General features: G+C 28.8%; 1 protein-coding gene across 11 annotated transcripts in view; it reads left to right on the top strand.

Moving 5' to 3' along the window:
- LOC141458471 (diacylglycerol kinase theta) overlaps window positions 1-8,698 on the top strand; it is a 58,825-nt gene extending 50,127 nt beyond the window's left edge. For 5 of the 11 annotated variants that reach the window (XM_074136469.1, XM_074136472.1, XM_074136470.1 and 2 more), the window contains 5 exons: window positions 1,602-1,734; window positions 3,246-3,401; window positions 3,924-4,080; window positions 4,402-4,509; window positions 5,435-8,698. In XM_074136469.1, coding sequence (XP_073992570.1) covers window positions 1,602-1,734; window positions 3,246-3,401; window positions 3,924-4,080; window positions 4,402-4,509; window positions 5,435-5,593 — 713 coding nt within the window. In that variant the 3' untranslated portion in view covers window positions 5,594-8,698. Of the gene's footprint in view, window positions 1-1,601; window positions 1,735-3,245; window positions 3,402-3,923; window positions 4,081-4,401; window positions 4,510-5,070 lie in introns of all 11 variants that reach the window. The other 6 variants (XM_074136471.1, XM_074136478.1, XM_074136479.1 and 3 more) reach the window with 4 other exon arrangements.
- The last annotated feature ends 3,519 nt before the right edge of the window (window positions 8,699-12,217 follow it).

The following is a 12,217-nucleotide window of genomic DNA, read 5'->3' as shown; positions in this document are numbered from 1 at the left end:
TGTGGTTTTATTTTTTATTCAACAATTTCATTATCAACTTTGCATTCCCCTTCGATGGTGGCCTAAACTACTAAAAGGCGAATAGAATGACTCTCAAATGAAACTTGAAGTTCATTCTTATTATTAAAGACTCTGTAAAGAGATTAAGAGACAGAGCAAACAGAAAAAAAGGTGATGTTCTTGATCTTCCCTTCGTGTACCCTGAATGGTTAAATTATGAATGTTTAAAATACTATTTTGAAGATGATTTCAGTAGTCGATTTGGAAATTTCTGTTTAGTCAACTCCACAGTGTTTTGTGGTGTTCTTGTTATGATTTCTCTGCAACATTTCTCCATTAATAATGGAGCTGCCAGGTTTTTCATCAACTTATTATCTGTGGTAAGCCCCTTTTTATAAGGAAAAGGACTTCAAATCCAAGCTAGAAGATGCTCTGCTTTTTTTTCTCTATTGTAGAAGACATCTAAAAAGAAATTGTTCAAGTGATTCTAGTTAAATGATTTTCATCGAACTAGGCAGTTGAATAACTCATTTGATTCTCAAAGTGATAAAAACCTTACTTGGCATACCAGATACGAGTGGTATTTTCAACTAAATGAAAATTTACATTTAAACTTCTGCGATTATCCGCTTTTGAGTTATGATCATTTGGACCAAAAATCATGTGTTTTTCGGTGAAAAATCAATATCAAAAGATTTGTCTCCACTTCTACTGTCAATAAGAGAAGGATAACAAAGAAAAAAAAAAGAAACATTTTAATTAAAATGTTAATAGCTTCACATTTTTGCATCGATAATATATGGTCAATGAGTTATGTATTACAAACTACTTTTATTGGTGCTATTTTTGAAATTATCAGTGGCAAACTCTTCTGGCACAGAATAAATCGGCATTGGCAGCAGTTTGAGAAAAAAATATTTTCCAATTGCGTATTGTTTGTAATTTTATTTTATTCCTCATCATATATATATTCTGATCAAAGAACCTGGTAGGAGATTGAATGCTTTTTTTTTTTTTAAAAAAAAAAAAAAAAGGTACGTCTTTTGAAATTTTTAAGCTGAACGTTTCTCGTAAAGGAGGGGGAAACATTAATTTATCTTCATAGTATACAAAAATTTCCACCACCCTTGCGATTGAGTGATGAGTCCCATTGTCGTCTGCGGTGAAATTATTAAAAATTGACGGTGAGTGATTTCCGTGGCGTAATCTCCTCTATGTCAAATTTTTTTTCTGGTACACGAAATCTCAATACCAAAAATGTTGTAATATTTAGCAGAATATCGGTTTCGAATAATCCATTTCTCGAGCGAATAACAGTAACTGGTGCCATTACAGTTCATCAATTTGCTTGATTGGCTCATTTTTTCCCCTTTCATTAAAACAGTTTTCACTGCTCCTTTCTGTGAAATTAATTATCTTTTTTGTTGTAATTATTTTGTTTTTGTTGTTACTAAGGTTAACAAGTGTAGTTTTACGAATTGGAAGTTTCGATGTTAACCTTGCAAAGTAGAAAAAACAAAACTGCACATAAATGGAGTGAATAAAATTGATCATTTATAAAGTAATTGAAACTATATTATTATCGTTTAAAACTTGTCAAGGTGCAGGGTCCACAAGTGAAGAGGTATCTACAGTAATGGTTATGAACAACTATTTTGGCATTGGCATTGATGCAGACCTTTGTTTGGACTTTCATAATGCAAGAGAAGAGAATCCCAATAAATTTAATAGCAGGTAATAATTATTAATGAAGTGCATATGTCTTTTTTTTCTTTCTTTTTTTTTTTTTTTTAAAGGCACTTGATGAAGTTTTGAAGACATTGGCGTTCGTAGCTTTTTCAGTTGCAGTGCCGATTTCTGGACACTATTGTTTCTTTAAGATAGCTTTAAGCAAGATGTCTGTATGAGACTCTTGGTTAGAAAAAAATTATAGCAACAAATTGAAATTGAACCCGAGACCTCCCCTCCGCATTTGCTGCCAGTATATTATTTGTATACTTGGATTTATATTCTTTTAAAAACTTTTATCTCGGATTTATTTATTTTGCTTTGCTTTCTAATTTAAATTGAGGAAATAAATTATAAATTTTATCCTTTAAAATTAAGCAAACTTTTAAAATTGCTGAATATTAAACGTGAGCAAAATATTCAGGGGAAAAATGGTGTTTCAGTGAAATTTACCTAAATGAATAAGACAAAGAAAAATATGAATTCACTAAAATATATCTTTAATATTATTTTTTAATGTTCATAGAAAATTCAAATAATAATTATTTAACAAATAATTAATAAAAATATTAAAAATTGAACGCAAGATATGGGTGTGCAAGATGGGGGAGTACATATGATTCAGTCATCGACAAAATCTATAACATACCTTACCGAAGATAACCTTCCCTTACCATTTGTCGAGAGGAATTGAGAAAAACTATTTTTGAATATTCTATTACAATTAGTCTAGATAGCGGTAGAAGAAATGTATTATTGTGACTCTACAATTTGTTCATTATGTAATAGATCCGAGCAGGAGGATGTATTTCACTTTCTGGCGATCTGTCCCATCCTGAGTGAAATAAGATTCAGATTTTTTAAACAAACCAGTCTTTCTAGAGAACAACTTATAAAATACTTAAATGGCGCCAATTTTTATTTGTTAATAAAATATTGCAAATTGGCTTGGTCATTCAGATATAATTTAATTTTAAAGTTCAATTTTTAATTTTATACTGTTTTTATTGAGCATTTATATTGTTTTTAGTGCAAAGCCTCCATTTATTTTTCCTATTATTGTTTTTTGATGCAACTCCTCTGATGGTGTTTTACACCAGAGAGTATTGTCTTTATTTGTTTGTATTATAATTTTGTATTATCTGTAATTTAAATTCATTATAATAAAAGATATTATTATTATTATTGTGACTCGAAAATAAAATAAGAAATAATAAGAAAGAATTTTCAAAATTGTAAATAAAAAATCCTCATTTGATATTTCAGAATACTTTTTTTTAAAAAAGCGGAGAGCACTACTATTTTTGAAAAAAAAGTTCGAGAACCTTCTGGATTCAGAGAAATCGTTTGTATCTGATAGATAAAATGTCAATAACACTATCATATAAAGCGGATAATAGTGCAGTGTACACACTTAGAGCGACCCTATTGAGTATCTTTCTAGGGATACATATCTACATTTCTGTACTTCCATATAAATAATTTATTCTTTTATTTCTTCTTTTTTTGTTAATTAGATTGCACAACAAAGGTGTTTACGTGAAGATGGGTCTCCGTAAAATGGTTGGTAGAAAATTATGCAAAGATCTTCATAGAGAGGTAAGACTTGAAGTTGATGGCAAACATGTTGAACTACCTCCAGTTGAAGGAATCATCATTCTCAACATTCTGAGGTGAGCTTTTTTTGTGATCATTAAAGCTAATGGATGGTGAAAATTTATTTCGCCTATCCATAAAAGTTTTTTTACTGCTTTACGGTTCGGTCTCAATTATCCAATTAATTGGGAGTTATTCGTTTTATTATCTCATTAAACTTAGATTTATTTGTAGTTTCTCGCCGGTGAACTCAAAATTTTCTTTATAAAATGTGTACTAAAAATTATTATTTAAGTATATATTGATAATCTGCTTTAACTTTTTTGTCTGTAATGTTAATATCAACTTCATTATATGTCAATTTCTAATGTTCCTAGAGAAGAGATATCCAGCCTCAGGTTAAAGGCCTTTTTGAAGGTGGCTAGTAAATGAGAACAATTTAAGAAGTTTTCTATATAAGGCTATAAATAATAATAATTTGAAAGCTCAGTTTTGAAAATTTGCTACAATAATAATGTTTTCTCTTCATTAAACAATTAAGAGAAAAACAAATTATTGTAAAGTAAGAAAAATGTTGTAAAAAATTTTTTCTATTACAGTTGGGGATCAGGAGCAAATCCTTGGGGTCAGGAAAAAGAAGATCAATTTTCCAAACCCAATCATTGGGACGGGATGTTGGAAGTTGTAGGGGTGACCGGTGTTGTGCATTTAGGGCAGATACAGTCTGGACTTAGATCTGCAATGCGAATAGCACAGGTAAACAGCATACGTCTAATGTATATAAATAATATATACTCGTGTGTGTGATTGCATTTATCCGTTAGGTGTTTTTATACTAGATTTACGCAGGAGTGTGAAGGTATGGCGTTTTGAAACCCATTGATACGATGAGTCAGGATACCATTTTTAATATTTAATTTTGTTTTTACTTGTCAGATATATTGAAATATTGACAATAAGTTAATAGTTTAATCACTGTTACGTGACAGTTCATGGATATGCAACATTGGTATTTCTACGTTTCTGTTATTTGTTTTTTTAGGTACATGAATATATTTTTTGTTTTTGTTTAATTAGGGTGGCCATATAAAAATCCATATACACTCAGACATGCCAGTACAGGTAGACGGCGAACCATGGATTCAGGCACCTTGTGAAGTGGTTGTCTTAAAATCTGCTCTAAAGGTAAAAATTATTTTAAACAATAATTATTTTAATTAAAATTTCAATTCTCTTTTTTCACATAAACTAAGGAAATTTTAAAAAATGCTACTCATATAAAACCATTTTTTTTTTTTTTAAAAAAAATGGAAAAATAATGCATAAAATGCATGCTTTCCAATGTAGAAAAACATTTGCTTCAGTTTTAATTTTTGTTTTGTCTGATTTCATTTCCTGTCGATTCCTAAACTAAAATCACTGGCATGGATTTATTAAAGAATTTATTTTTATTTCCGATGATTCCTCTTTTTCGAAATTTTAAAATCGTACACAGGCATTTTGTTCATATTTTTTAATTTAAATTAGCAATAAGAATAAAATGCATGGCCAAACCGTACACAAGGAAAAGCGCAAAAAAGAAAAAGTTTTAAATAAAATGTATAGAGCACTAATGCTGCTGGGCACACACCTTAATACAAAAATTATTTTTCATTTAGCCTTGAAGCTTTCCTTTTAAAAAAAATTAAAAAAGAAAATTTTTAAATGAAAATAATTGTCACGCGTCCTTTACCTTCTCCCTCGCAGGCGACAATGCTGAAGAAAATTAAGATGAAGAGGCGCAACACGGAACCTAACATTGTCTCGGCTAGTACTGACGGAGCAAAGAGTTCGAACGACTAAAAGAAATACTTTGTTTTTCTTTGTTTTCATCATTCTATAGACTTCCTTTACTTCCACTTCCTCCTTCTTATTGAACACCCAATACGTTCAAAGATTTTATACATAAGAGAGAAAAATAAAACTAACAAGAAAATAAAACATTAAAGTTTCCATTTCAAGTAGAAGATCCTTTTTAAATTATAGTTAATTGTAGTTCCTTAAGGAAACACAAAAAACTTTTCCTACCCTACGTAAAATTTGACTGAGAGGTATGATGCGGATAATATAGGCAACCATGTTGAAGAAGATGAAAGGCAAGATGAAACGTCGCAATACGGAGCCATTCATGGCACAAGTAGCGGCAAGCGGGAGTGGCACATCACCAGGACTCAGCATTGCAGTGGTCTCTGAACAAGGAGAATCACTCAACCACAACAATGAGTTCTAGGTCCCACTATCTTTTTTTAGTTCATTTATATTTTTTCAAAAAAAATTCTTTAATTTTTGGCGATCTGCAACAGTTTTAGGGCAAAAAATAGGGTGCATATTTTAACAATAAATTGTACTAATATAATATTTAAAAAACAAAGAAAAAGAATATTTTAGAACATCAAAATAAAATAATAACCTTACCTTCTTATATTACTAAATGCACCATTTTTCCATTGCCGTTAAAAAATTACTGTTTTCTCTGTTAAAAAGTCTTTCTGAGTTTAAGAATTCTGTTTTTTTTGATAGTGGGATACATTCGTTATTTTTTATTATATTTTTTTTTGTTAAAAGAAGTCTTTTAAAGACTATTTGTTTTAAATTTATAATTTATATAAATTAAAAAAAAAAAATATGTGAGGTTATTGTAAACTGTAATGAACAATATTACGATAAAGTATGGTAATTTTTTACCAACATTTGCAAAATATTTAAAAAAAAAAAAAATGACTTATTCAAATTTGAAGATAAAAAAAAAATATATAGGACCAGAAAAGAAGAAAAATCTTTTATTTTTTAGGAAAATTTTTAATTTTATTAAAAGATTATTGTTTCCTTTCTTTTACCATAAGTTATTTAAATCCAAAGTAGAAGTTAAATTGTCAGAAAGGAAAAAATGAAATAGGTTTCATTCTTGTAGAATGTTACTTTGCATAACTTCGTTACATAAAATGAAAAAAAAAGAAAAATAGCATATGTAATATTCTTTTTGAAAATGCACAATCAAAAAAGGTAAGACTTAATTTAGAGAGAAAAAAGAAAACCTTGTTAATTTCTTGGAAAAATATAAAAGAATAATGTTTTTTAAAATATTCAAGACCAAAGAGTTTTTTTGTAAAGATTTATATATTAAATATTTATTAAAAGAAATATATACCTCATATGTTTTTAAAAAAGAAAATAAGGAAGGTATTTATTAAAATGATTTATTTTTTATTCTAGTCATGTTATCTTTATTATGAGTGCTTTTAAGAAAAGAAACAAAAAAACCAAAATATGAGAAGAAAAGTATTGTGATTCTTTTGTACAATTGTTTTTTATGTATACTTCTTAGTCATAATTTCTATTTTAGTTTTGTTTTTTGTAATAATTGATTATATTTATTTTTATTTATTTATTTATTTTTTTTTTTAGAAATAGCATATAATCTATTTTTTATAGTATTTACTCTTTTTTTTCTTTAAAAAAATTATTTAAATGTAGCCTTGTTTATGTTTTCGTTCATCAAAAAAATGAAAAATTTTAAAACTTTTTATAGAATAAAAATCAAAGAATTTAAGAACTAATGAGAAAAATAAAACTGAACAAGGCTTGAAGGATCTCAAAAAAAAAAAAAAATTAATAATAATAATAAATACAAATAATAATGAAGTTGCATATTTTTCAAGGAATTCAAGTGCCTTTATAATAATAATAAAAAAAAAGAAAGGGAGAAAATTATTATGTAGAATTTTAGTATTTCAGAGAAATTAAATTTTAAAAAGTTAAAAAAAAGAAACTATATATATAAAAGAAAACATTGTTATATTGAGGCAGTTGGGTTGCTTGAAGAATAATGCATCTGAACAAATTCTCTGTATTTTTGAAGCTTGTCCGAGTACAATTTTTTTTCTCTCTCTTTTTAATCCAAGAGTGTAGTTACTGGTGTTAACTTTTTGGAATGAGGTTATATATATTAGTCCACCAGATGATTTAATCTTTCTTGAATGGTGATATATGAAGAGATGATGATGTTGATGATAAACAAATAAAAGGAATATTGTTTTTTTTTGTAAATATTATTATTAATATTGGTGGTTATTTTTATGCGACTGTTTATAAAGCTCATTTATCTAAAAGGACAATTTACAAGTTTATATCAGTCGTATTTTTTTTTTTTCTGTGCAACTGTTGGATTTTGTGAGGAAGTGTTTTAACACAATATTACTGGTGGACTGTTGTATTGCGTATTTATAAACAAAAAAGGTGTCAGGTACTTGAACGAATTGGATGGAAAAAAATTAAATGTAAATGGAAAACTTCTCGGGCGATAGCTGAGAAAACAGGAGTTTGCTTTGTAAGAGATCATATTGTAGTTCGTATAACAAAAAAAAAAATCTCCTCTCCCGCTAATCTTGTTAATTAATAATTAATTGATAACAGTATCAAAATAAAAAAAAAAGTACTGTATCATGTACAGTCACAGTTCGGCCTGTCATCTGCTTACAGTTATATTAAAAATATAATTAAAAAAAAATTATGGTGAATACAATTTTAATCTACCTAATTTTTCTTTTTTTTTTGTAAAAATATAACTGTTTAAAATGGCAGGCTGAATGTTAGACTCGAAAAAAATTTACAAGATTGATCCGTGTTGTAATTCCCAACCGGAAAGGGAAAATATCAACATGTTCTCTAACCAGCCAGTTGTGTATGGGGCTCAGTCACTCACGTAGCTTATTTCCGGCTATACATTCTTTGTTTTTTTTGTGTATGTATACTGCTCGTGGGCGATAACACACAGTTGGCTGGTTTGCGAAGCTATTTAACTATTTAAAAAACAAAAATGCTTTGCATCACTATGTATTTAATTAATTTAATAAAATAAAGAAAAAAAAAATACAATAAACTATGTAACGCTCGGTACAATCTTATTTCTAAAAAAAGAAAAACCTTTTTATTTGGGGAAAAACTATTTTTCCCCAAATAAAACTCTTTTTTTTAAGAAAAAAAATTAAAATTAAGTAAAAAATAATATTTAAAAAAAAAGGTAAAAAAAAATTTTTGAGAGCGTTGTTATTAGCAAACAGTTGCAAGGAACTCTAACTTTATCTTCCCGACGCACCAAATAAGTGATCGTTTTTTATATACGTATCACACTATTTAAACTCGAGTTCCGTTGCAAATTTGCAATTTCTAAATAAATAATAAACCATTATAACCCTTTAAAAATAATTCAGATTATTATTAATGTATATGATGTCATGGTGAATAGATCATGCCATTACTACCTACTTACATAATACACTGTGAGTATATTTAAATTAAATAGACAAGTATTAAATGTGTCTCTTTGAAAGCACTAGACAGTTGTTTAATTCTTCCTGGATTATTTAGTTAAAAATAAAAAATAAAATTAATAAAACAGAGATATACCCTTCATTTCATTGCTTAAAAGGGGTCCCGAGTGACGACTATATTTATTATTCATTCAAATGATCCATGTTTATATTGGGGTAGACTGCATAAGGGACTCTTTAATTTTTATACAACAAAACTTCTTCTTACAGACGAACCTTCGGAATTGTAATCAAAATGATATTATAACGGTTTTTTGATTGAATAAGAAGAAAACTAATATTTTATTATAAATTTCACTCCTCATGGGGAGTAAAATTTATAATAAAATAGTACTTTTCTTCTTATTCAACCAAAAAACCGGTAAAATATTATCATTTTGAAATTTCTTATAAGAATCATGTTTTCATTCATAACTTGTAAAATATCGCTCACAGAAAAAAACCGTTCGTGTAAATTTGTCTTAAAAAAAATAGAGGAATCTATTTCTGAAATAAAAACCACACCTCCCCACTTGAAAAAATGAAGTTGGTGCCTGTATCTCGCTTCTGGGAGCACCGAAAAAATTTTACAAATTAAATTTGGTTTTGTAACAAAAAAACTAAGGGAACACGTATTTTTTAGTTTTTTTTTCTAGCTATCTTAGTTTCCGAGAAAAAGTCGTTATCCATATAACTTGGGACACCCTGTATAATATATATATATTAATAATTACAATCAAATTATTGCAGATTTTTCAATAAAAAATGAAGGTGTGATATATTCGATGCGCACTTCGCCCTTGCGAAAACGTAATTTTAAAAACATTTTCATCTTTATCCCGTGTTTTCCAGAGAAATGGAAGACTGAAACTTTCATCAGTGCTTAATTTTCAGGCAGTATTTTTTTCATGTCAAAAATGTATATAAAATAAAATAATCATCAGTTTTGGGTAGAGTTAGCTTAGGGTGTAGGAAGCTCTCTGCCTCTGCACCATAATATCCATTAGATGGTCTTTAAAGGTCTAGGAAAATTGGTATAAAAATCAACCTATTTCTGCGGACGTCTATCAAACTTTTGTAATGTAGTGGCAATTAAAACATATCTCTTTCTGTTAATTTTAAAAGATTATTAATATTTGATAAGTACATATTAAAAATATAGGCTGAAAGCAGGCCATTTGACTAGCCCCTTCATTAAAGCCATCAACAGTTATTCTTACTAAGTTTAACCTCCGCTTACACGTAAGTAACTATTTATTTTTTCAGTAGAATGTGTCAAAAGTCAGTTGATTTTCATTTTAAAGTTTAAAAATGGTTTGTTTTCTGTTCGCAAACTTCCTTCGTAGAATATAAATAATATTTTTCAATGACTGGAACCCGTATTTGTTGAATTATCCATATAAAATAAAAATCTATTCTACACTGCAAGTAATAATGCTACTTCATTTGGTGAATCGATAATCTCTGATTTTGAAGAAGGTTTTTATAAGCCTCAATTTAGATGCGGGCATGTTTGACATTTAGTGATGTGGAGTGACATTTGTAAGAAATGTGAGGACACTTAGTATATACTGTAAAGTTGTGTTTTAAAAGAAGAAAAAGCAAAGACTTATGTTACACCACCCTAATAAAGAAAGTTTTAAGAGAAACTGTTAAGGACAAAACAGACGGAGTGATTTATGTGTGGGTTAACGCTGTAGGAGTTTTAATTTTGGTAGCATTTTTTTTTTATGCTTTAGTAGAGCCTTCTTGCTAAACCATACAATGCCCTGGAATGAAATTCAACAGCACCCATCTCAAACAAAAATATTAGACCAATCTCAGAACCTAGGAAAGTTCCAGGGTGGCATGCAATTCATCTGGTAAGTTCCTAGACATCTATCTAAATTTACAATGGAGATTAAAACTGCAGCTCCTGAATCTTTTCAAGAAAGTAGTCCACAAAACCGCGTATAAGACCGAAAACAAATTGGAAAGCAGTATATTTATACATACAAATCAACCAATCCCTGTAACTAACTACAGAGGTATTTATGAACTAGTTTTTCCAGATTGTGATAATATCTATATACTACACCCAGAGCGGGGGGAGGGGAATATCAATGACAGATACGACAAGTTCGCTCCTAAAAATTCAACAAAATGAACTCAACTTATGCAAACCACCTTAACTGCAGTCACTACCTGGAGGATACATGACTCTGTTCCATAAGCAAGAAACGGAAGACGTATGAACATCATAGAAAGGATAGAAAAATACAAACACTAAGCCACTGAAAAAACATCACGACTAAATTTAAATATAACTTTTAAATTTAAATTCATTATGAACCAAACACAGTAGTGCCAACATCACCGATACAGTATAGAACAAAAAAGTAAAAAGTGTAAGTAAATAGATTATGGTTTTTCAATATTTAATTTTGTGATAATTTCTTTTATTTTACAATATTTCCTAGTTCAATTGAACTTGATTTAATTCAGTGTTTGCATACATAAAGTGGGCCCTTTATGTAAAATATAGTTTTAAAACATTACCTGTGTAAAAAAATACACAAGCCTTGAATTCTTACAATATTTAATTAATTTTTATTTTGATATTGGCATCGCAGTAACATTTTAAAATACACACCTTGTGTTATTGCGTAGGTAGCCTAACATGTAACCTCGCTCACTCAGTCAGCAAGTGTATGTGCTAGGGGGAGTTATGTTGGCACAGAGGGTTAGTAGCGTAGGATTGTAGAAAGTTCTTATACTTAATGTTTCTGAAATCAAATACTTATATTTCTGTTTTAATTTTCTTATCTTTATGAAAGTTAAAAATTTTCAATCCCGTTGGGATTGAGAAATTTTGTTACTTGAAACTGAAACAACTTTCGTATTTAATTCTGTTCTGTCAAATCTCCAAGTTTTATTTTGTAACGCAATGAATTTGAAACTTCTTTATTGTAAGTCCCATTATATAAATAATTTTTATCTTAAAGGTTAAACCATAATTAATGGAAATTGTAAAAAAAATTGAGGAAAGCATGGATTATATGGAATGGGAGTTCACATGCCAGCTTTATTTTGTCCTTTAACGAACATAACTGCTAAATATGAAGAATATTTGAGTAAAAAGTAAGTAAACTACGTTTTTAAAAAAGGTCAATATATATATTTTTTTTCTTTTTCTGGCTTTGGCTTTCGCCATACAGCCAGCATCGTCTAGGTGCTTATCACTAGAATATCACTCCATTCTTACTTATAAATAGATTCGCTTCACACATTCATCCCTCTACTATATCCAACTATTTACATATACTACAACTAATGGATGGATCTGTACTCTATATTCCTGCCATCCTTATAGCTTAACCGAAATTAAAATCACGTAATCCTTCTGTAATCATTTTCTTGCATTCATTCTATAACTTTTAAATACATTCATATTTCATTGCTAGCTCTGCTATAGACTTAAGCACATATATGTTGGTGGAGAATATTATGTCTTCGTAGCGAAATGGTACATCTAAATACCTCTATAAGTCGTCAAACATTCGTTT

This window comes from Rhodnius prolixus, unplaced genomic scaffold (assembly GCF_049639745.1).
Source record: "Rhodnius prolixus isolate KJV_2025 unplaced genomic scaffold, Rpr scaffold_5, whole genome shotgun sequence".
Classification (NCBI taxonomy): domain Eukaryota; kingdom Metazoa; phylum Arthropoda; class Insecta; order Hemiptera; family Reduviidae; genus Rhodnius; species Rhodnius prolixus.
Note: the sequence above shows the minus strand (reverse complement) of the source record. Positions and strands in the feature narration are given on the sequence as shown.